The sequence below is a fragment of the Anser brachyrhynchus genome (assembly GCF_964034855.1).
Source record: "Anser brachyrhynchus genome assembly, chromosome: 7".
NCBI classification, from domain to species: Eukaryota; Metazoa; Chordata; class Aves; order Anseriformes; family Anatidae; genus Anser; species Anser brachyrhynchus.
Window position 1 is genome coordinate 18,293,086 of NC_137701.1, and position 26,057 is coordinate 18,319,142.

Here is a 26,057-nt window from a genome sequence, read left to right on the forward strand (position 1 = left end):
TGGTCAGCGAACTCTTTCTAGGGCAGCCAAAGATCAATTAGGGCTAGGAAGACAAATGGGCATCAAGAAGCTGAAGCAGGCGATGCCTGAGATGTATTGGTTTAGTGTTGGGCATACTAGTAGTGCTAGTGGCACAGGTATGAAGGACAGAAGAAGGACCGCCCCTACCCAAGCATGCAGTTTGCCCCTACGCTGCCTGGAAAAAGGTCTTGGTGAAGAATGTGGGACAGCAGGCAGTTCCGCAGGGTGGTCAGGGACTTGACCTTGTGGATTCACGAATCACAGGTTGCTGTCATGTGGCATTCTTTGGCAGCTGTCTGTCCTGTCACGTTTCCAAATCCTAAATCTAGACATCTAAAATTGATATTGTCCCTCTGCCCTCCAGCATAAATAGCTTCTGCCATTCTTTTCCCCATTTTTAAGTGCTGTTTTTTCATGTCTCAAATTAACTTCTATTCTTCATATTTCCAGTTGTAAGACATTGAAAATTTTGGGTTAGCTTTCAAAACTTGTTGTTTGTAAAAACTGAAAGTGTTGGGATAACTTTATCTGCTTTCTGTGCTTTCTCTGAGTCATGGGGCTTGTGTGTCCGTTTTATTTTTTTCTGTAATTGACTTGCAATTAACTAAGTAGTTTACCTCAGTGAAGAATTGTGAGACTGGAAGATCTGGAATACAGAAAAACAAATTGGTAATTATAGTGATTTTGGAGATCATATGAAAACATCAAATGATTTATAAATCATCCTCAAAACCTACTTCAGCAAAATCAGTTCCTCTTGAGCATAGTGAAAGGAAGATGTTCAGCCATTGCTCCCACTGCTTTTTTGAGTGGTAAGAGTGCTTCCAGCTCTGTCTCTTGGACTTGCATTGTTACCTAATCTCCTCCCTTTCATTCTTGAAGTATTTCTGGACTTTGATCTTTACTTCCTAAACAGTGTTTTGAATACAGCAAAAATTTAACATGCTTTTCGTTTGTTCCTTTCCCTTTCTGGAAAGCAAATGGAAAATGGGTGATATGTTGCCAAGCTCTTTTTGTGAATAAGCTGTAGGAGTGTTTTCTTGCTCCTTCTGGGATCTTCTTCTGAGCTCCCTGCTGGATGCAATATCCATCAATTCTATTGCTCTTTCTATTTATTCATGCTGGTATGTGACTTTTTCTCTTAAAGTTAGGTGCTAATGGATCATGGGAAAGAAAAAACGTCTTTGTCTGGTGAGAGCTGTTGCTAACGTTGTCCCAGTTTATATTGCAAAAGGCATGACTTCAAAATGTAAATGTGCCAAACCCGTGGATGTGCTCTGTATTAAGGGGATAGTGAACAGTTTGAAAGCTCTGTCAGAGATAGCAGATTGTTTCTCTGCTGACACTTGGGCCGCTGGATGTTTCCGCTTTGCTGACTACCTGTAAGTGGCTTATAGTCCAAACAAAAATGAAACCAGCCAGATAAACCAAACAGACATGAAATGGAAAGATGAGCATTTTGTTTTAAACCACAAAAGTAAGTCTAAGAAAAAAACACAAAATAACACAGGGTCCCTTTCTTTTGTTTACCCTACTGCAAGTATGTTTTCTTAGGAGCAATAAGAGTTAATTGTCAAACTTTACAATGTAGTCAGAGATTTTCTCATAAAATGTATAACAGACTCTGCCCAGATGGCAAATGCTGATATGTAAATCTAAAACATGAAAATTTCCATTGGGGGCCAGATGGTGGCTTAATGTGAATTGTTTAACATTTATGTTTATCTTATTAAAACTGCCTTTATAAGTCCAAACTAAGCTATCCGTGTGGTGGGAAGAGCATATCACTAAATGAACAAAAATGCAAACCACGAGTACGAGGCACCTCTTGTGTGGATCACTGGAAAGCAAAGCGTGTCCTCCTCTGCTGAGAGGCGGTCTTCTTCCGTTTACAAAATTGTGAAGAAAACACTAGAAATAAAATCACTGCTCGTCTGCACAGGAAAAATATTAAGAACATGTTATTCTCCCAGAGGTTAGGAATATTGGGCAGCAGAATTTGTATTAAATGCCCTAATTTATTTCCCCTCAGAACCCTGGGGCTCGGGGGAAGGAGCCGAGCTGTGGTGCAGGGGGAAGCAGTGCGGCCGAACCCCCCCTCCTCGTGCTGGGGAGGGCTGGCCGTTCCCGGGCCTCCTTTGGCTCCTGCCAAAACAACCACTTCCTCTGATGCAATTCAAGAAATTACACAACGGAGGAAAGAACAAACGGGCACTTGTGGACTAAGTCACATGAGGGGCTGCTGGCGCCTTTACAGTAAATACGTGGGATATTCAGGGAAGTGGTGAGCGGGGCTTCACAGTACAGTAGCCAGCTGCTGTTCAGGTAAATCCTCCACAGAATTCCTCGTGCACACACTTGAGCTGGGCTACAAACCTCTGCTGGGGTTTCCCACCCTGTGAATCTTCTTGAGCCTAGCACCTCGTGTCGAGTCATCCAAAAATCAGAGGGTAGCTGTTGCACAGGCAAGAACTAAAACACCTCTTACTGGCTTTAGTTAAACACTAAATAGGATAATAATGGAATAATAGAATAATGGGCATCAAATACACGGTCACTTCTGTGATGCTTTCACGGTGAAAGGCTACAAATGCTTCAGTGATAACCTAAAACAAGGTGCCTGTATAATGTGGATACATCTGTGTGTGTGTGAGTTCTCAACAAGGCTGAGAAATAACTGGAAGTGGAAGGCTGTGGGAGGCCGAAGGAACAAAATTGCAAAATATTTTCTTCAGACTGCAATTTCTTTTTTAGTTCTTTGCCATCACCTCATGCTGGGGGTGGTGAGTCACTCATCAGTGAATCACTGGTCAATGTTGACTCCATTAACTTTGACCTGGGGCTTTGGCGTAGCGCCCAGAATTTTTTCTTTTCTTGAAAAGGGCTAAAATCATTGGCTGAAATTATAGATAAGTGTTAGATGGCAGGTTTTATTTATATAACATGCTGTTTGATGATTTTAAATATTAGCTTTCTGAGCAGTAGAACACTTCCTCCATGCAACCCATTCATGTGAAGAGTGATTACTTGCCCTGTTGTTAGAATTTAAGGCTAATAATGCTGTATCTGTGTAGAACTTTCCAAGCTGGAAACAGCAGGACTTGTTCCCAATTATAAGGTGATCATTAAAAACAAACAAACCTTTTTGGTCTAAGTGCCACAAGAAGAAATACGTTTTTTTAAAATATAAAAAAATACTTCTGACAGGCGTCTTTCTGCAGGGCACAGGCACGGTGCTGCTTAGCAAAGCTCTGAGATTTGCCAGAGGTTTGATACTGAGCTTCATACGGGGCCTCGAAGGGCGGCGATACAAGTTGCTCAGTGCTGTGACATTCCTCAGGCAACAGCCCTGGGTCCTGAAGTGACACAAGCGTGCTTGCTTCCTTCCCTCGATTCCAGGACAATGCTGAGTGCGGTGCTGTAGCTTTCCAGGGGCGGCGTACAGCCACACCATTTTGCTCGTCCAACTGCTGCCTGCGGAGTGCTCTCATTCCCCAGACAAGGCAGCCCCCAGAGCTCCTTATTTTGCTAATGAATGCATCCAGTAGCATGGCTGAAGGGTCTAGGAGCTGTGCCTTAAGGTTTTGCGTTAAGGCAACATGTTTTTCTTCTTAAGGAAAACATGCTATGCCTTCTGTACATCTTTTTTGATCGCTTGTGTGTTTTGTGATTTAAACTGAAACTGCACAGCAGTTCTGCTATTTTTGTGCGGTAGTCTGTTGCAACTCGGAGAAAAACAGCTCCTTTAATTCACAGCCTCATGCATTATACACACACACGCACAAATCTTCTGAGTCACATTCATAATGGTGCCTTGTAAATGAATAATTCAGAAGTGAGCCCTAAAATCCAGATCCTGCAGTTTTATCCAGAACATATTGCAAATGCTCTGAGCCTAGGAAACAGTTTTGAATCTGCTGCGGAAGGAGACAGTGAGCAGCTGGTAAACTACTGGCCCTTAATGAAGCTATACCATACTGCAGCATCTCCAATTACTGCAGAACTTAATTAGTTCATTTTACCCTGCCAATCTGGAGAGACCAAACATTGTCTTGGGCAGCCACTGCAATTATTTCAGCTTCTTCATGGCTGGCCATTAATTTTGGTCTCTCCCAGCAAGGTATGTTAAATATGTCTTAGATTTGAGAATTGCATTGTGTTTCATAGATATTCTACATAACTGCCTGATTTTAGAGAAAAGTAATTTTTGATAACTGATGGAATAATTCATGTGACGCGTACATACGGGTGTTAATGGTACAGAATTTGTAATGAAGAGAACGCTGTCTTGGTTGGTTCAAATGTGCACCTGCACTAAAGCTTTTTGCTGTAACTGTTGTATGGAAGCGGTCATTTCGGATGCCAGCATGGCGTGACACCTAGGTCAGTTGGCTTCTCTACTTGAAAATACTCTTCAGAGTAGAGAATGTTTTAGTTTGATACGGTGGCAAAATTAAATCTTTTGTTGGTATAGAACTGTTAACTGGGTCAGTAAAGTTCTGTTCAAATGAAATGTGCAAGGAGGGTGTTGGTCCCTCTTCTCCGATGACAAGGGATGGGATGCAAGAAATTGGCCTCAAGTGTCACCAGGGGAGGTGTAGATTGGACATTAGGAAGAATTTCTTCACGGAGAGGGTGGCCAAGTGTTGGAATGGGCTGGGCTGCTGTCATGGTTTTGGCTGGAATCAAGGTAATTTTCTTCGTAGCTGTTGTGTTTTGGATTTTTGATGAAAGTCACAGTGATAACAGCGATGTTTTTCGTTGTTGCAGAGCAGTGCTTACACAAAGCTGAGGTCTTTTCCTGCTTCTCATAGAAGGGAAGTGGAGGAGTCCACTGGAGGTGTTTAAGAGACATGTGGTCGTGGCACTAAGGGACATAGTTTAGTGATGGGACTTGGTAGGTCAGGTTCATGGTTGGACTTGATGATCATGAGGGTCTTTTCCAACCTAGATGATTCTGTATTATTTGTAGTGTACTAACCCGGTAAGAATGCCTAAGACAAAACATTTTTTTGTGCATTGCTGCTAAAGGGTAATTTTAAGAATAACAAAATATGCCAAAAAAATCAATGTCGCAGGTACCAGCTAGATTTTCTTGTCATTTACCCAACTGACAAATGTGGCTACCAAGTATTAAAATTTTCTATCAGCTAACATCCAGATTGATGATTTCTGAGTGTTCTTTTTACCTTGCAGAAGAGAATAGTCCAAATGCCAGCTCTTAAAAATACTGAGCTCTTAAACAGTTCAAAAAAAAAAAAAATGGACAGAGCCCAATTGATTAACAAAATTTGACACCGAGTTTATATTCAGCTCCAAACCAACCGCACTTAGAATGTCAATTTAGAGTAAGCTTTAAACTACAAATCTTTAGTAATAGTGTTATTAATAGTGTTTAGTTTTAGTGTGATATTATGTCTAGCAGTGCGTTTGAAACCAGGTTATTCTCCAACTTCGTAGCCCTGTTCTGTTGATCTTTGAGATTAATACTTAATACCAGCATCAAACATAAATATTTTAAAATGTGTTTTGCAGTATGGTGGTTATAGCTACTTCAGACAGCCCCCTATAATGTTTTTAATCAGTTTTTACAATTTCATGAGATGGTGCTGAAAAAAAATTACACGGGCAAGCTTTTTAATTTCTATTTTTTTGTCTTTTTTAACTTTGTTAATGTGACGTAATTCATTCTATAGTTTCATGTTTCCTATAAGATAATGTATTAAAGAAGAATGTATTTATCCTCTGGCTAGTTTGTGTATCACTTTACCAGTTGTAACAAATTGCTTAGTTTCCGTGAGCCTGCGTGGGGGCCACCGCAACCAAACCATCATCAGTTCACACGCTTAAGGTCGTATAGAGACATCTCTTATTTGGATAATTTTGTAGGATTAAGAGAATAAATCTCGGATACATGAGTCTACATGTTTAATACAGAGTTTAAAAGCTTTCTTATTGTTCTAAACAAGTTCTTCTGGGGAGGAGGCTTGCTTCAAAAAAGCATTTCTATTACAGGACATGAACTTGATTGACATCCTTTGGAGGCAAGATATAGACCTTGGGGCAAGGCGTGAAGTTTTTGATTTTAGTCAACGACAGAAGGAGTATGAACTCGAGAAACAGAAGAAACTTGAAAAGGAAAGAGAAGAGCAGCTCCAGAAGGAGCAGGAGAAAGCCTTGCTGGCTCAGCTGGAGTTAGACGAGGAGACAGGTGAATTTGTTCCAGTTCAGCCAGCTCAGCGCGTTCAGTCAGAAAACACTGAGCCACCAATCACTTTTTCACAGGTAAACTCTAATTGTGTTTGTGAGTGTGTTTCAATCTCTTTCCATCCACAGGAAGACGTAATGGTTACCTAAAATGAATTTGCATTCGGTGGTGTAATGGAAGATTCTTCAGTTATTCAAAGATAGTGACATTTTTTCATAACTTTCCTATTTAGAGCACGCATACTTCAAAACCAGAAGCAGAGGCCTTGTCCTTTGATGACTGCATGCAGCTCTTGGCAGAAGCATTCCCGTTTATAGATGACAATGAGGTAAATGCTCAGTACAGTGGTTTCGTGGGTGGTCTTCCAGGGGATCAGTCTCACATTTTGTCTTCACTGTAATATTAAATTGTGATAGTTGTTTTGTCCCCAAGCCAACTCCCAACTAGAATAAAGCAGTGCAGTAGGCTTAAACTAGGGCTGTATCAGGCATGGGTGGCATGGTGCTCTTGTGCTCACTGAGTCCTACTGCCAGGATTCAGTGTATAGCACCAGCTGATGGCAGTCACGCCAGTTACTGCAAATAACAATAGCAGTTTTGCAGTTTGTTGCAGCGAGCTTAGTTCAGCGCTCTGAAGTTAGTGTATTTGGGTTGCTTTATTTTGATGTACTGACACAGACTATTTGATGTGTAAAGATAAGTCCTTCATTAGTCAGTTTGTACTTTTTTCCTGTTTCTGTCTTTAATATGAAAACTCCTTTCACAGGAATACTTTTATACTATACCATTATTTACAATAAATGCTTTTGTTAAGAAACACCTGTCTGTTCTGCCGAAATGGTAGAACAGCAAAACCAGATCTTTGTTTTGGGAAATTCTAAATGTGTGTGTGTTTGTTCAATGCTCTAGGCTTCTTCAGCTGCATTTCAGTCAATGGTTCCTGCTCAGATTGATACTGACCCAGAGTTTATTTCCTCTAATCAAACTCAGTCACCTGAATCACCTGGTATAGTTCCACTTACTGATGCGGAGAATATGCAGAACATAGAGGAAGTCTGGGAAGAATTATTGTCCCTTCCAGAGTTACAGGTAAAGGTTTAGTATGATAAGCATCTGAAAAAAATAGCAGGGTATTCCAATAGAGTATGGTATGTCAGATAATACAGTATAATAGCATCTTAAGCAGTGGTGATTATGGCTAACTTGTTGCACCCTATACTTGTAGGATGTCTGTAACTGAATATGAGCTTTAATTTTAAAAAATAAATTGAAGAATTTATAGGGGGAAGGAAATAGTTCTTCAGAAGGCCTTAATAAAACACAATATATCTTCCCAGTCAGAACTTCCCCATGTTTGACAAACCCTTGTTTGCATCTATATGCAACATGTTATAGCACAATCATAATTGAAATTTCAGCTGCTTAAAAAGGAACATTTCTGAATTATAGAACGTGAATTGTTTCTGCAAGCATTAGTGTAGATGTATTTTTTTCTCAGTGTTTAAGTAGATTGAGTGCAAAAGTAACCATAAATGATTTACACAACCTTTATCTAAGGAAAAGGTTTTGTGAAGATAATAGAACATATAGTTAGATATATAATTATACCCGACTCTTAACACATGTAAGCAATAGCTATATATAATGCTAAATATAATAAGCTATATAATATAAAAACTATATATAATGTACACGAACTGAATATTTCAGAGGAACAATAGACAGCTAAAAAATCACTGACATTACAGAGGGCATCTAGTCTGATTTTTTTTCAGTATTTTCTATTTCTATTTTACTTAGATTTGACTATAAAGTTGAGCAAATCTATTTTCATGCATATTATTGTAGAATATTACCATGCTTTGGCTTGATGTTGCCCTATGTTATGCTGTTATCATGAGGTGAATGCTTGGTGGAATGCCTGTGAACCCAAATCATATTTAAATTTAGAGGGAAAAAAAATGATTGCAGGAACTGCATCCTTCCTGCCATCCTACCTTTTCCCTTTAGTCTTTTCATATATTTCAGAAATTTCCTAGTTTTCTAATCTGTGGTGGGCTTAAAAGCCCCAGATAAGTTACAAGAAGGGACTGGCTCTGAAGAGGCAGCTGAAAATATTGTAACAAACCAAACCAAAATTGTCTGTTGTATTAATTCTGAATAGTACTTGAATAATCTTCTGAAAGTAAGATAATTAAATTGAGGGTGTTGCCTTTACGAGCTGTGTTTGAAGGGAAAAAAAGCTCTCATTCAAAACCTTAGCCTAAGCCTTGTATGATCTCTGGTTAAATAGTCAGCGTGTGGTCTCTTCTTAAAAGAAACAGAAACATTTGGTAGTTGCCCAATTCTTTGGGGACAGCAGGAGCACTCACTTCAGCTTCAGTTAAGAAACTGCCACGCTGTTGGAAAGAACATTGGTCTTGTAGCCAGTGAAAGCCTGTCAATATAACAGCCTTAGACACTCGCATAGATGTTAGCCAGCTTAACTAAGAGTATGTGGGGTGAGCTAATGTTTGTAAGGTTTCATGCTTTTTTTACTTCATGGAGAATGACATTTCTTTGCACTGAACAGCTGCTTCCTTCAGTAAATCCTAAAAGAATCTTGTCTTTCAAGAAAAAGGGGTCATCACATAAAATTAAGTTAAAGATTGCTAAAAATACTTTGCTATGAATGCTGAGTAAGTCTCATTCAGTTATTTTACATTTGCTTTACTGAGGCCATTACTAGCAGTGGTGCTTGTGAGAAGTTCAGACCTGACAGACCCACAATCCCCGCTAGCATCTTGCCATGACAGGAAGGCTCTGTTCAGTTTCCATATATCAGAGTGTGTTGGGATGGATATCTTCAGCATCTTGTTAGGAATTTGAGAGGTTCTGATGTTTTATTCTAAATAGTGTTGTCCAGAATAAGTTGATTCATACTCTGCTTAGGTATCTGTTCTTCCTAGATTATCTCCCTACAGTACAGGTATGTTCTAGTCATCTAGGTTACAGCAGTGTTACAGTACCCCGTGTGCATGTCGATGGCTAAAATATTTAATGGTTGTGGATTCTATAAAAAGATCTTCTCATCAATTGGTGATGTGTTGCTCAATTCCTCTCTTACATTTCCCATGTAGTGTCTTAACATTGAAAATGATAACCTGGCTGAGGTAAGCACAATCACAAGCCCTGAAACCAAGCCAACAGAGATGCACAACGGCTATAATTACTACAACTCATTACCCATCATGAGAAAAGATGTTAACTGTGGTCCAGATTTCCTGGAGACTGTTGAGAGCCCTTTTCCCAGCATTTTGCAACCAGAAGACAGCAGCCAGCTGACGGTGAACTCTTTAAATAACACATCCACCTCAAGCCCTGATTTTTGTGAGGATTTCTATACCACCTTTATTTATTCAAAGGGAGACAGTGACATAGCAACGACAAACACTATCAGTCAATCACTTGCAGAAATTTTAAGTGAACCTATTGATCTTTCTGATTTCTCACTGTGGAGAGCTTTTAATGATGAACACTCAGGAACTGTACCAGAATGCAACGATTCTGACTCTGGTATTTCACTGAATGCAAATTCTAGTGTAGCATCACCTGAACACTCTGTTGAATCATCTGCCTGTGGAGATAAAACTTTCAGTTGTAGTGATTCTGAAATGGAAGATGTGGATAGTTCTCCTGGAAGCGTGCCACAGAGCAATGCTAGTGTGTACCCACTGCAATTCCACGATCAAGTATTTTCTTCCGTGGAGCCAAGCACTCAACCACCTAGCTTGCAATGTACAAACACACCAAAGAAAGACCCTCCTGCTGGTCCAGGCCACCCCAAAGCTCCGTTCACAAAAGATAAGCCTTCAGGCCGCCTTGAAGCTCATCTCACAAGAGATGAGCAAAGAGCAAAAGCTCTGCAGATCCCTTTTCCTGTAGAAAAAATTATCAATCTCCCTGTTGATGACTTCAATGAAATGATGTCTAAGGAGCAGTTCAGTGAAGCCCAGCTTGCTCTTATTCGGGATATACGCAGGAGAGGCAAGAATAAAGTGGCTGCTCAAAATTGCCGTAAAAGAAAACTGGAAAATATAGTGGAATTGGAGCAAGATTTGAGTAACCTAAAAGATGAGAGAGAGAAACTGCTTAAAGAAAAAGGAGAGAATGACAAAAGCCTTCGTCAAATGAAAAAGCAACTAACCACCTTATACCTTGAGGTTTTCAGCATGCTACGTGATGAAGATGGAAAATCTTACTCTCCTAGTGAATATTCACTGCAGCAAACTAGAGATGGCAATGTCTTTCTTGTTCCTAAAAGCAAGAAGTCAGAGACTAAACTTTGAAGGGCAGCACAGCTGGCTAGTGTTCTCTGAGTTACTATTTTTGTATCATTATCCTGATAGCTTTTACTGTGAGGTGGAATGCAGAATTAGGTAATATTTTTCAAGTAATTTCTATGCAATGATGATTCTAAAATTAATTATTAAGTTTAAGGAAGATGCAAGTTTAATAGTGTAATGCAGATGTATGTATGCAAAATTTGTAATCTCACTTTTTTAACAGGCATTTCCTCCTTTTAGCACCACTTTGAGTAGTTTCCATATATGTGTAAATATTTAAAGATACCATATTTATATACTGTTTCTATCTCTTGTTATAGATTTGATATATATATATAAAAAATGATTTTAGCCTCTAAATATAATTTCTTGCAAGACGAACAGTATGGCTTCTGACACTTTTTAAAAAAATAAATATGCAATAGTGTTTCCCCTTTTTCTTATGCATTTAAATTTGCTTTATATTTAATATGATTTTAATTTAGTATAAAAGTTGATACTTAGTGTTTGATTTTGGTTTGTCTTACCAGTTCATTAAACTTTTTTCCACTCTACTTTGTATGCATTTATTTCCCTAAAGTAGATTATTTGCTGATTCAGATATTCTCACTTATTTGCTGCAAGAAGACTTATCCTTGGAAAACATGCTTAATAACCAGAGATGTATCACACAACATTGTCATTGTTGTTAGTGCTTCATCATAATTTTAACTCCTGTTTGGAAGGACTGTGAAATTTAAGTTAAGTGTATGCTAAGTTCACATAATTTGTTTTGTTCTTTGAACACTACTTAAAAGCTCATGATGAGACCTTTCCTCCAAAGGCATTAGAATCTGTGAAATAAACCTTGTCAGCATTATGCATTTTTCCAACTAAAAAAGTCTGTATGCTCTTCAGTAATTGTTCTAGAAATACATTGTGCATATCTGATCAGCAAGCATTGTTTGTCACTGCTAGTACATTTGGGGTCAAGGAAAGAGACATACTAACTTTGAGGCAACTGCACTATTTGGAACCTGTTCTCAGTTAATTGAAAAAATGTTGTGGAGGTTGAAATAAGATTAAAAATTGGTCAAATAAATATCATTGATTCATTTACCCTTCAAATGGGCTCACTGTAATTGATCGTTGTGGAATTTTTTTAATACAGAAAATGCATAATTTTTAATTTAAAATACACATTGATCTGAACATTAAAAACGTATCTATCTTTTCTGTGAAATGTCTAAAAGGAAATGTTTTTCTGCCACAGGTGCTCTGTATCATCTTAAGTATATTTTATATCTTAAATATTATGCATAATTTCATTCAATAATATTCAATAAACACCCAAGATGTTCTGCAAGTCTTGCTTGACCTATTGTACATTTTCTTAAAATGAAGATAATCATCCTTTTTTTTTTTCAAGTTAAAGAGCTTTTTGAAATCAGCCAGCCTTGTTTTTCATTTTAACTTAATCTGTAACTTCAAATGCACAACTTCAAATGCACTTGAAAGGGCTGAAGTTTTCAAAGAAGAGGAAGGATGGGGGCTAGTACAGAAAGCTATAGTTTCGCTGAGTATTATTGTATCATGGGATGCTATGGAAGTTCTCCTTTTTTCTACTTTTCTCTGCTGGTTTTGTACAACTCTATCCAGTGACTCCAAGCCCTCTTGCCCAAATATTATTAACTAGTTTGGAACCAAATATGTAGTTACCAGTTTTGTTTTTCCCTTTATGCACTGAATTTCACATGGTATTTTATTGTCTAGTTGGTCACAATAATATCAGTGTAACTCTTCATAATCAGCTTTTATTTTTATTACAAATAATTTTGTATTTATACTTAGTCACCTGGTCATTTACCTTCCTGTTCTCATTTACAGATTCTGCATAGGAGGCCTTTCTGCTACACGCGGTCTCTATTGTGCTTCATCTCCAGTGCAATTTTTAGTTAACCAGAGAAGAGCCAGGAGTAGGAAAGCAGATCAGTTACAACAGCTTTACCAATAAGGTAGTTACATGATGGCAAGAACCATGATCCTATTGACTGTGTCCTCTTTAAAAGACAATATAGTGTCATAGTGCCAGTACCAGGAGACAGTCCTCTTCACTTCAGCATGCAGCTGTCAGAGGCTCCAGCCCTGCCTGTCCTTAAAGATCCAGAGCACAGGTAACAGTTTTACACAACTTTTCATCCTGTGTTAGTTCAAACCTTCCAAAGTAAGGTCCTGCATCAAAATGTATGTATCTGAGGCAGCAGACACAGCGAAGTCATGAAGGGGTCAATAGATACACAAGAAGAACTGCCTTTCTTGAAATTTTACTTTACAAATTGTTTAAAAATCTGGAAATTCAACTTAATGCTATGAAAACTGGTAGTGCTGTTTTATCAAACTGACCTAAATTCTGCTTTGGTGTTGTAACAGCATCAGACAAATCCAAACACAGCTCTCAAAAACATATCACCTGTGTTAGCACTTTATCATGTTAGCCAAAACTTCTGCTAGGAAACAATGATTTCACTTGTTACATCCATGATCTTTACCATTGTGACTGCAGGCAGGGGGAAGGGTAGTCCTTGGGCAAAAACAATGGTAGTTTCCACTCTGCATTATTTATAAAAAGGGGAAGAACAACTAATTCTCAAAAGCACCTCTGAAAAGTTCAAAATCGGAGGAAAGAAAAACACTATCCTAACTTTTAATCTCATGTAACACGGCTAAAGAATAACATGGAGGTATGTCTTTTTTTTCATCCTACAGAACAAAAGCTATTAAGCCCTGAATAATTGTAATTGTACTGGCAAAATGCTCTTGTTAAGTTAGGTCTCCAAGGAAGGCAGCCCTGGAGAGGCCTGGCTGCTCTGGTCAGGCACTCCAGGCTTACCTAACTGCAGAGATTTGCTGTGGCCATTTCCTGCAGTACTTAGTGAATGTTTGCAACACTCTGCAGTTCCCTGAGATGGCCCGACATGATATAACAGCTCACTGCTACCAAAAGGGGAAGAACTGGCCTCCATCCCTTGCCTTGCTGATGGCTGCATGTTCCCAATCTCATGCTAATTGTAGTTTATTAAATGCTGATTTGGGTTAAATGCTGATTTGGGTTACTAACTCCCCAGAAGGCTACACTGGTGGAACAAAGCAGACATTCCTTACACATACTGCAACAATTGCAAGCTCACAACCATACAAAGAAAGCAGGAAAGACAGACTTCTTTTGTAATGTGAGAGCACTAAGACAGCTCAGTCCTGTACAAAAACTGTCACTTCAGATGTGCAACAGCCCTGGAAGCTGTAGGAACCCTGCCCTCTACATTCAGCAATATTTATTTTTGCAGGTGATGTTTATCAGGAAATGGAAATCTAGGTGACCTAACTGGCACTTTGAGGCTACTTACCTTCTTCCTTGTTAACAGCATGTCAGTCCATCCCACTGTACAGTCCTTGACATACTCCAAACACAAGACTCCTCTTTTTGGAGCAAATGGTCAATACCAATGGTTGAAAAAAAACAAACCAGCATTTAGATTTGATGGATGAAGCAGCTTTATTTGCTCTAGATAGCACAGCCGGTCACCACATTAAATCAAAGATACTGCAGCAGTGAGGGGTATTTTTCTTGCTATTGTTGTTCAAGTACGTCTGTGTTGACTTTGCACTCAACACTGCCTAGGAAAGCACTAGGAGACTGCTAGCAATTACCAAGCCTGTCTGAAACACTACAGGAATGTGAGACTCCAGTGCCATTTAAAGCAAGACAATCTAAAATTGTCATTCTTAACATCTTAGAGCATAAGCATTAAGGAAGAAGCACACTGAGCTATGGCCCTGAATCATCTTTCAACAGTGATACGCAGCAGCTCTGACACACAGCAGCTCTAACGCAGGTAGGTCTGACAGCAGAGAACCTAAGAAGGAAAATATTTCCCACACACACACACACACTAACTAGGCTATAAAATGTCTCCAGCTTGTAGAGAAAATGTTTTCTCTACATACAACATAAATATTTTAATCACAAATTAGGTATAAACCAGACCTTGGTAAAACCCTGCCCTCCATTTTCATTTGGTATTTATTTTAGCACTAACACAAAAGCCTATGGCAAACATGCTTACAGCCTTTGCGGAAGCTGCTATATTTGTACTACACACATTTATAAAACAACATAGGGATACTTACTCCATTACCAAGATGAAAAGAGCAATAAGAAAAAAAATATATATATCCCCACCCAACAAACTGCAGCTAATGCAGAAAACTTGTTTGAATTCCACCTCGCAAAGAATCTTAACTCAAGACTGCAACAACATGCATTCAGGTGAAAGCAGTACTTTTCATATGAACACAAAGTTGGTTGTACTCACATCAAAACACCCAACATCATTAAAGAAGTATTCCACGTTAATCATTTTGGTATACATGAAAATATCAGCTTGCAAACTGTAGCCTTCATTTTATTACTATGACTGATGTACAATGTGCTCCCAAACCTGGGGAAGACCAGTGACATTGCCAAGTCCTGTAAGTTCTAATGCACCCCAATGCTGCCCTCACACACTGACACGTCTCCATATGCAAACCATTTATTTCTTTATTAAGTCATTCAGTTGTGAAGCTGCTAAAACTAAAGTTCAGGAGCTGGGTTGAATCAAGGTTAACTTCTGACTCACAGTTCCCAGTTGGAAAGATGATCCTACCACTGTGTTGCAATTTTAAGATCAGTTTGTGCTCTTCACAGCACGAAACAAAAAAAGGTGATGGCAACACATTTTAGATTTTAAGTCATTTGACAATGTACACTTTATTTTGATACAAAAGTGAAATAATTTTAAACAAATTTCAATCCATTATGGACTATATTGAAATTTTTAACTTCCATATTTTTAAACTTGTTTAACCACAAGTTATAAGATTTCACCATACTAGCACCATTGCTCTTCAAGTCTTTGCCAGTTATTAAAATATGTTATTCTGTTTCCAATCTTGCGATATTATCTTCTACATGAAGGTCATTTTTCTTCTACGGAGATACTTGGATTACTTTAGTTGAGGAAAAAGCTAATCTTAGATAGAGATGTCAACCTGTAGTACCCACAGCAGAAAAAGAATCATCCATCAGATATCTGAATTTTAGTGATACTCAAGATCTTTCATGCTCCACACAAGATACACATATTTGTCAGAGACCACAGACTGATATGTAAGTGAATATTCCATTGCAGTATAGACAGTATATGAATAAAAAGTTAATGTCCTAAATACAGGAACCAAAGACAGCAGCAAGTCAGTACATCACACAAGCGATACTTGAAAGACCAGGAGCATTCCCCTTCCCACCTTAAAATACTCAAAGGATATCAAAGTTAAGATACTGTGATTAATTTGTTATCTAATAAAACATTTATCAAATCTGCATCTGCCTGGACTCCTTTTGGAGAAATACACGTTTATTACCTGAAAGTATGATTTGCTTTAAAGTTAACATATAGCTCTAGGTATTAAATAGGGTCATGTAGAACTCTAGCCTAAGGACCAATGCTTTGTAATTTTATTCACATCTCCATTTACAGCTGCTATTTTCAATAGCAACTACTACAGAAAAACCTAGTCATTAAATAATATTCTTAACTCTTGGAAGTGCCTCTTGGACAAAGATACACTTGACCAAATATTCCTCAATATTAAGAATTAATGCTTGAGTATTCATCTTTGACAAGGTTTATTTCTGAGAGAAAAAAAGGATATAGTTGAAATGAAGCAAATCAATCAGTAAGAGTTGTAAATCCAAGTGTGAAAATAACTCTAAAAGTGAATATCTAGTTACACACTTAGTGCAAAAAGAACCCTCAAGAGCACAGTATGGAAAGGAAATTTACACACAGGCCTCTAATGGGATGCAAACCAGAAACTTTTCCTTTACTGTAAAAAAAAAAAGTAACATTCCTCCTTCCCCGCAGTACAAAAGCATTTGCCTGTAACTGAGTAAGCATAAGCCACATTAATGCTTTTCCCTGTTACATATTTCTACCTTTACATGACTAGATGAGTTCACAAGAGCACCTCTGCATAGCAGAGAAAAAGTGTATTTCACCTCTGGGTAAGGAAGCAAGCTAGTCACCTAAGCAACAAGTTATCTAGTATACTACACAAAGGAGAGACTGGGACCTCACTGCAGCAGGTTTGAATTTTAGTTCAACCCTGGCTACGTAAAAATACTTGCCAACATTTTATTTAAGTATACACTCACTGTGAGATTTCCATTTAGTAAGTAGCTCCTGATTATACGAAAATTGCACATTACCACTGTAAAATACTTCAAGTTAACTTCTGATTGTACATGTTACAATGTGAAGTTTGCTTTCTAGATATTCACAGACAGCCAGTTACAAGTTTCACTAGTGGAATCAGTCTGCAAATTTTCCTAAGGCCTAAGTTAAACTGAAATGCATGTATTCAATTTGCCTTTTTCTGAGTAACTTAAGCATAACCAACACTAAAATAGAAACAGATATTTGCAGGAATACTGCACAGATGTGAATATGTGCTGATAAGTTAAAATAGGTAGCTACTATCCAAAAAAGGAATTAGAATACCCCATACCTGTAACAGTCCATAATACAGAAGAACAGGAAATACACATTCCAAGAGTTAAGAACCCACATGCATATAAATCAGATTCCATGAAAAGTTATTTTATTGCCATTCATCCATATACAGTTGTGCTTTCAGCTGAGTATCACTCGTCAATATTAGCCTCCACTAAACTACCCTGAAAGCACCAAAAATCTGAAAGATCTGAAAGGGAACTAGATATTTACATTTGAATACAAACTCGCTGGGTAAGCTAAAATTCATTTATTAGGATGGAAACCTGTTTTAATAAATGCAAAACGTGTTTATGGAATTACTGCAGAATCAATACAATCTGTGAATTGTGATGAGCTGCTTAAGAGTGTCATAACCTTTTCATGTCACACTGGGTAAGGCTTCCATTTCTGTTACAAGTTAAAGTACAATTTTTCAAAAGCAGACTGCGCACTCTTCATGGTAACTAAGAGAATGTATTTCAAAATATTTATCGTTTCTTTTTGTTGATCTCTGACACACAGCAATTTTGTACCTGCCAGGAAAGGAAGATTCTTGAACAGCAGTTATGTCAGCAGACACCCCTAATCCAGAACAAGAAACACTGGATGACATACACGGGAATACTTGTTCCTTTATACTTAAGGCTTTCCCTACTATCAAAAGGCTGGTAAAGGAAAGCCTAAGAAGGAAATGAGCATTAAACACGTGTTTTACTATGCACTACAAATCTTACCCAGTCAGAAACCTTCAATTGAAGAGGATGTGCAAGACATTCCCCATTTTGTCAAGCAGCAGCTTCTCATTCAACCTGAAAATTAAAGAAATTACTCTTACCTTGTTAACAAACCTCCCACTACTCTTTTTAATTCATGAAAAATTTAAAGGCAAACCTTACCTATTCTCATTGCCCTTCCTTTCAGGTCTAAATGCTAGACCTATTGATTTTGAGTCAACTCAAGTAGCTATCACTCAAGGAGGTTCCAAAAGGTGAAGAACTCTTCCTAGACTTTCTTCTCGACATTTCAGCTGTGATAAGCGGATTTAACTAGCCTTTGGAAAGCTGCTCACTATCAGCACAGTATCTTATGCCTTCACTTTTCTGGAAGTTGAAGCTGTTGCTCCTGCTGCCTTGTCATTCTTTAATTATGCTGACTTCTCCATACTCAATAGGCTGCTGAAGTCCTGTCTTACGAGTCTCCTTAGCAAAGTATGGATCAAAGAAGTACATCCTAGGTTCTTTAAAACTGGTTAATCACTGTCCTCACAGCTTACACTTTTTCCACATCACAAACAACAGCTAAGCTACCCCACCCACCTACAAAGCGGTCACTTACACACTCCATCTCTTAAAAGGTTGCATACAGATCTTGTTCATAAAGTTTATTATGACACTATTTTTCAAAGTTAACATTGTTGTCACAGTACAGCTACAAGAGGCCCTGTTAAAAAGAACACTGTCAATACATTCTAAAAAAGTTTTAGAAATACCAGATCAATTTTCAGACGGGACATCAAACCCAACCTCCAGTTGTCCCTGCAATCAGATGCAGGCCCCAGTTACAAGTCTACACATCTTCTAGGTGTAGTAGTATACAGAGCAGGTCAGTAGTTAGGTGTCTCACTCCCTAGTGAGATGTGTTTTGGTTTTGAATGTGTTTTCAAACTCCAAAGGGGTCATTTAAAAAAAATGCCTTTATTGACATACAACCTCCCCACCCCCCCCCCAACCCCAACCCAATCCCAAATTATGTACAACAACAGAAGTGTTTACTAAATCAGCAATTCTTGCTTTAAGTTATAGTTTAAAACTCCACAGAAAAGAATAAGCAGACTTTGAAATCCAGTTTGGAGGCTACCATCTTGACAGCGGTTCCTTGTTTTAGTGTACTGCAGTCTAAATACACTCCAATAACATTGTTTAAATAACATTGTTTAATTTTTTCAAACAACACACTCATTTTTCTAATACTTCTTAAAATTATAATTCATTATTAATATGACTGATTATGCCTTGAGTCATTTCATACATCTTTGCAGATTCATTCCTACACTGGAATTGCATTTACCTTATACTGCACATTGACCCAGAAGTGAAACAGGTGTGAGTAATTCCAATATCAATCACATATTGTCAAGTGTCTGAATATTTCTTCTATTGACTGTGTCCCTACTCTTCTGATTCTGAATTGTCAGAAAGCACTGTCCTGGCAATAGTTGAAAGAGAAGTCACATCAGCTGACAAAGGCACAGACTGTAGTGCCTTAATTTGGAGGTCAGAAGTGAGAATTAAGTACAATTTCTAGCCATATGTGCTGATAAGATTTGCTACTCCAGTGCATCAAATCAAATTGTAAAACACTATCATACTGCCTATGGAAACTTAAGACTGTACCATTCTATGTTGTGGGAAGCGTTTCTGGTCAGTAAAATACAACTAGATCATGTTTTGTTTCATCTTCAGGCTCTTACCTGAGCTTAGATATTCATAAGGGAAAAAGCTTGAGGACTATGCTACTTAGAGAGCCCATCGAAAATGGGCTTTTGGAACGCATTACCTGGGACTGTCAGTGATTACACCTGTGCTACCCTTGGCTCCCAGTCAGAAGAATGTGTCCAGAAAATTGCCTAGGGTGCATGCAAGAAAGTATATAGCCATTAAGTTATTTAGGAACATACCTATTACTCTCGCTATGACGCCTTGTTTAATTGAAACAGCACAATCTGGTGTGAGGGAGAGGGAAAGGGGGAGAAAGGAAGGGGATGAAAATTCCAAGCCGCCCTCCCCGAAGTATAGTTTTATTGAAACAGAATCATTGTATATCCCAAGGAAACAGGCACTTGATTCCCACCCCACCTTAACTTCTCGGGAATTACAATAAATAAAAAGGTAAAAAGCAAGTTTCTTTTTCTCTTCACCCAGAACTTGAGCAACTGCAGTTATCCCTTATACATCTCAAAGGAGACGGTAGACAGCTTGAATGTGACTAAAGTTGGTCTTGTTAAAATATTTATCATGCCTTATTTTCTTGAAGCGCTAGTACTAATACAGAACTACAAATTAAAAAAATATGCACAAACCAAAAAGTAATTTGAAATTTTCATTTGAAGGTAAAGCTTAGTTCTATAATTCACAAACACTAATTTGAGTAACTCAATCCTAGTTATACATCTAAACAAACTATAACGCAACATACAGATGTTTTCCCTCTGTATGCCTATGTAACTCATATCAATGACAGTTACATATATACACTGAGACTAGACCCCTTTAAGACTGCAAATCAATAGGTGTTTCTATTGTTAACTTTAAATTAATACAAAATAGTAATTGAGAAATGCATTAATCCTCTCTATTAACTAACAAGGAAACACCCTAAACTACATTTTATTTCTGTTATAGAGTTCTCTGTACTAAATGTGGAAAAACTGAACTACACAAATATTGAAAAGTTAAAAATTCCTTAATTTGTTTATTCCTGGTACCACTACCACAATTTACAGGGCAATATACCTGATGTAATGGGAAAATAAAAAGAAAAAAGAAAGACAAAGCTACAACAGATAAAGACCTCAGGAATGTACATCTAATTGACACTACATTGCATTAATCAATAGCTGCACTTTTTGCAAACTGTGGCTATGACAGTCCTGAACAAGAAGGGTTTCCTGTTTAAGCTGCAGTAACTTTTCTGACTATGGATCATCGTTCCTTCTGTGGCAGATTTTACAGTTCCTCTAATGCATTTGGGACGACTGTCTCAAAGTAACCTGCAGCTTTCCTGACAACTCCTCGCTCTCTCTCCTGCTAAGAACTGTAGCCTGTTGAATACAGGATAAGAAAATTATTACTCTCAGTGAACAGTTGTACATTATTCATCATCATTATAAATATGAATTACACCTACCCTTTTTCTGGTAGCATTTTTAGAATCTTCTACCACCATAGCCCCCACTTCCACTTCCAGATCCATAACCACCTACAAAGAAAACAGGGTACATATTGAAACTTAAGATTAATAACAAGGAAGTTTAAACAAAAGAAGTATTTTCTGTACAGAATTTTATTTACCACCATAGGGACTGCCTGAACTTCTACCACCAAAGCTGCCACCACCTTTCATGGGACCATAGTTAGACTGCTGCTGTCCACTGTAATTGCCAAAATCATTGTAGTTTCCACTGCCACCATAATTACCTAAAACAAAAGCAGGTGTGTGAATTTATGAAGTCTGTAAGATTATTAATTTCAGTGTAATTATCAGTATTTTACATCATTTTAAAATAGAACTGTAAGCATTGTGGATGCTACCTCTACTCAAAACGTGCAAATTACAGAAAACCCTTAGCATTTCTAAGATTAGAAACTGGTATTTCACTGAAAATGAAAAGTAGCAGGCTATATTAGAAAGCTCATACAGGTTTGACCTGCAATTTGAAGTTACCACAAGAGGCCAAATTTAATGCCTCCAAACTCAGGAAAGCACAGTAGTTTCTCTGCCAGCCTTCCACACTGCTCAGTGCTTTGTATGACAACCATGTAAGCTACAAACCAAGTATACAATTTATTTGCTGTAAAATGTGACAGAGCTGTATATATGTTGCATACCCATTACATCGAAGAGTACTAATATAATATGCAGCAGATTTTGCAGCTAAACTGCCCAAACTTGCACTAGGTCCATGCAAGCTCTTTTCTAGAATTCTTGGGGAAGAAGCAGTAAGAATGTTGTATGTTTTAGTATTTGTGGTATATTCTAATCGGAAACATGTGACATTAAAGGCCTCTAAAGAAGTTACCACAGGTCTAAAAAAATAACCTTAGCATTCAGAAACTCCTGTAAGGAAATTAACACTGACAACACAGAACAGGAACATAGCTAAACTGATCATTTAACAGGACATAGCTAGATTTATTTTGATTCTGTTTAATGTCTTCCCTGATATTATCTACTCATTAAGGGTTTACACTAGTTAACACTGTAAAAGAGTACTGTAATGAAATGGCATCCAGTTAGTCCAATTAGAATGTGTAATTGGCAACAGAACCACTTTTATAAAAAATTAATCAGAGTACCTTGTTTCACAATCAAGCAAAAAGCGTAACTTTAAACATTTAGTCCTCGTGAAGGACATGACCTATGTGTGAACAGATAACCAACACTACCACCATATTTCAAGTGGTCAAGTTTAAATTCTCCTACTCTACTTCCACACACAGATTTACAGCACCTGCTTTTAGAAAAGTAAGTTACAGGCAAAGTAACGTTTTATAGTTTAAGCAAAGCCGATCCAGAAGAGAATTTTCCTTGTTTAACACACTAATCTGCATTAACACCTAATTGTACAACTCATCTTATGCAGCACCATACTTCAGCCACTGTACTACTCAAACCTGACTAAAAAAAAGGTTTGGCTAATTAGAGCTGTCATCTTACCACCTCCAAAATTTCCTCCTTCGTTGTAGCCATCATATCCTCCTCCTCCACCTCCATATCCACCACCTGGGTTTCCATATCCTGGTCCTCCACCACCACCATAACCTCCTCTGCTGCCATACCCAGGACCACCTCCATAGTTACCACCTTTGAATATAAAAAAGGTCAAACTAAGCACATCAAAGCTAAATATTGGTTTAAAAAAAAAAAAAGCCCATTAACACACACACACACACAAAAACACAAGCACACAAAAATGTCCCAGTGTTTCCCTTGCAGTGTATTCATTGTGGTTGCATCATTTACCTGAACTGTTTAATCCACACAAACAAAAAAGCATTAGCTTATGTCTACACCCTAGAAGCATGATTCTTGGAAGTTTTCTAGCTCATGCACAGTACACAGATATACAACATGTAATAGCTGCCTCTTTGCACAAGTGGCTGTCACTACTGTAAACCATCCTCTATTCCTCTGAACTAAAACTACTCAGTAGGCAAAGCTCTCAAAATAGTTCTGGTTTATATTTTTTATCCAGACATACAACTTTATTTACACTTGTGTCTAAGCTACCAGATGCTTTTTTTCCCCAAGTCAAAAAGAGTACCCAAAAGACTTAATATTCCAGATGTTGACTTTTTCTCGGACGTATCAATGGAGTACTTGTGAATTGGGAAACAGTCCCAAAGAACTCAGAATCACTACATGTATCCGCTTACAGAATCAGGACAAACAACTACTCGCTGCTTCCCCTATTTCCCTCCCACACATGAAAACGCTGCTATCACAGCTGTTTGGCAGCTTCCACACTTCTCTTCAGATGGATTTTGGATACTCGTTACAACTTCATCATGAAAAGATAGTAATGAACAAGTCTTAGAGTTGACTGAAAAGACTTCTGGGATGCCAGGTGGTCACTGCTTTGTTTAGTTTTAGTCATCTCAGCTGACACCAGTATCTTCATTCAATTTTCTCAATGACAAACAACTGCTACGTGACCTCATGACATGAGGTCAAAGGGTAAATATAGGGGAGTATTTTTTCACCCATAATTTTGTAGGGAAAACAAAAACCTCGACTCTTCACAGCACTGCAACATACATTATCACTAAAGTAGACTCGGTGTCCAATGTGGAGGTAAGACTTTATAGAGCTGACTACGCTGGCAGGAGGCAGGGAGAAGGAGCAATACACTTACCATCACCAAATCCATTGTATCCGTCACCACCCCCAAAGCTTCCTCTGCTCCCACCACCGCCACCACCACCCCCATAGCCGCCTGGAACACAAAACAGATGAGATTGTTGGCTTAAACACTTAGCATGTGTTCAGGAAAAAAGACTCGGCAAATGTGGGAATTACGTTCTACAGAAACATTCTAGTCATTTACCTCTTCCACCAAAGTTTCCTCCTCGGCCAAAGTTTCCTCCACCGCCTCCAAAATTTCCACGACCCATGAAATTGCCTGAGCCACCCCCACGACCTACAAAATATTTTGCTTAAATTACATTAAATGAAAACCAGTCATGTAACATAACCCTGCCTAACTCCAAACTTACCTCTCTGAGAGCTAGCAGTCTGCATCTCTTGTTTTGAGAGTGCTTTTTTCACTTCACAGTTATGTCCATTTATAGTATGGTATTTCTGAACTAGAGAAAATTTGAGAAAAAGGACAGCATTAGAAATTCAAATAACTGAAAGCAATATGCTGTACAACTCTCATAGAAAGCTACTGTAAGGCACGACCCCAGTTTTCAAAGGAATATTAAAGCTACCCCATTGCTCACAACAGTCAAATAGCTCATCATGCCAACATCTTATATTCCATGCGTTGCTTTTTTGAAAGCTCAAGTTACACTTTTATCCTGTAAGTCATTTCTCATTAAAGAATTACATACCAACAATTTTATCAACTGTATCATGATCATCAAAAGTTACAAAAGCGAAGCCTCTTTTCTTTCCGCTTTGCCTGTCTTCCATGACTTCTATGGTTTCAATCTTGCCATATTTTTCAAAGTACTCCCTTAAGTTATATTCTTCTGTATCTTCTTTAATTCCACCAACAAATATTTTCTTTACTGTGAGATGCGCCCCAGGCTTTACAGAATCCTGCAACACCAAAAATTACATTCAGCATTTTAAATAATTAGGTAGAAATTAAGAAATAAGCTTAACTAAAACCCTAACTTACCTCCCTTGAAACTGCTCTCTTTGGTTCAACCACGCGTCCATCGACCTTATGTGGTCGAGCACTCATGGCAGCATCCACCTCTTCCACACAAGAGTAAGTCACAAAGCCAAAGCCTCTGGAACGTTTTGTTTGTGGGTCTCTCATCACCTAAAAAAATACAGGGGGCACTCTGCATTTCTGTACTAGATTAAGTACCTATATCCTTTCAAAAGCACAAACTAATTTTGGACACTTTACCACACAGTCCGTGAGTGTGCCCCATTTTTCAAAGTGTTCTCTCAAGCTATCATCTGTTGTTTCAAAGCTCAGACCTCCAATGAACAGCTTTCTCAACTGCTCTGGCTCCTTAGGCTCATGGCCCTACAAAATCAGAAATCAAATACATATTTTGAATACAAACCACAGAATTAACATTTCACATATTTACTAAAACTTATCTGTGCACATAACTACAAATAGGTGGAACGCATTTACATAAAAACAATGTCTTCTAATGGTTGTAGACAGCAGCGTAATAAGCTTAACAATTAACGAGGTGTGATTTTAATTAAACAGTAACTAACTAACAACTTAAGAATGCTCAAATACAAACAACAGTAGAGATTTCAATATACTAAATAGTTTAGTTGCTTACTTTCCTCCTCTCCAAGAAGTGCATTTGTTTTATGCTCATCTTATGTTCGAGTTGCATATTGCTCTGTAGGGATTAGCAATGAAGCACTGCTAGATAAAGGGAAGTTCTAACACTTCATGAAGCACAATCATAAGGAACAATCAAAAAATTAGGAGCACAGTATGCAAATTGCAAAAAAAGGTTGCTGACCAAATCAAGCACTTAGTCTTTTGGACTATCTGATTTAAAACTATTTTAAAAGTTTATTTTTATGCATTTTAAAGAAAATTTATCAATTCCAAATTATTTAATAATACAAATTTGTACTTGGATAAATTTGTCAGTTAAGCACATGTAATCAAGAAAGGAGAAGTACAAATCTGGTTTTCAGCGTTGTGGACAATACCTCTTAAATGTGAATTAACAAGGACTTATGTCTTACAGAAAAAACGTCTTGAATGATGACTAATCAATGACCAGGCATAGGGATAACTACTGGAGTAAGATTGGTAACTTAACAAGCATACTTAAAACTTCAGTTTAATTGAAACTCTTTACAGTATCAAAAAGATACCTGTTTATAGAACAAATAAAGTGGGCTTAAAAATGCATTAGTGTTTCTGCTCTGTTATGTATTTTATTTAGCGTGCATTTGAAAGACCCTTGTCAAAAATCATTTTACAACTTTC

At 37.9% G+C, this 26,057-nt stretch overlaps 2 protein-coding genes across 32 annotated transcripts in view; one reads left to right on the forward strand and one right to left on the reverse strand.

The window, feature by feature from the left end:
• Positions 1–11,898, forward strand: part of NFE2L2 (NFE2 like bZIP transcription factor 2) — a 27,441-nt gene extending 15,543 nt beyond the window's left edge. For all 7 annotated transcript variants that reach the window (XM_080599501.1, XM_080599507.1, XM_080599502.1 and 4 more), the window contains exons 2-5: positions 6,037–6,306; positions 6,462–6,557; positions 7,138–7,317; positions 9,348–11,898. In XM_080599501.1, the coding sequence (XP_080455627.1) occupies positions 6,037–6,306; positions 6,462–6,557; positions 7,138–7,317; positions 9,348–10,556 (1,755 nt within the window). In that variant the 3' untranslated portion in view covers positions 10,557–11,898. The remainder of the gene's footprint in view (positions 1–6,036; positions 6,307–6,461; positions 6,558–7,137; positions 7,318–9,347) is intronic.
• The window catches only part of HNRNPA3 (heterogeneous nuclear ribonucleoprotein A3), a 22,342-nt gene continuing 7,246 nt past the window's right edge, over positions 10,962–26,057 (reverse strand). For 12 of the 25 annotated variants that reach the window (XM_080599515.1, XM_080599532.1, XM_080599522.1 and 9 more), the window contains 10 exons: positions 24,993–25,115; positions 24,756–24,902; positions 24,463–24,673; positions 24,124–24,213; positions 23,955–24,062; positions 23,763–23,843; positions 22,565–22,711; positions 21,199–21,324; positions 21,035–21,106; positions 18,495–20,948 (listed from right to left, as the gene is read on the reverse strand). In XM_080599515.1, the coding sequence (XP_080455641.1) occupies positions 21,054–21,106; positions 21,199–21,324; positions 22,565–22,711; positions 23,763–23,843; positions 23,955–24,062; positions 24,124–24,213; positions 24,463–24,673; positions 24,756–24,902; positions 24,993–25,115 (1,086 nt within the window). In that variant the 3' untranslated portion in view covers positions 18,495–20,948; positions 21,035–21,053. Of the gene's footprint in view, positions 17,938–18,494; positions 20,949–21,034; positions 21,107–21,198; positions 21,325–22,564; positions 22,712–23,762; positions 23,844–23,954; positions 24,063–24,123; positions 24,214–24,462; positions 24,674–24,755; positions 24,903–24,992; positions 25,116–26,057 lie in introns of those variants that run through there. The other 13 variants (XM_080599524.1, XM_080599517.1, XM_080599516.1 and 10 more) reach the window with 7 other exon arrangements.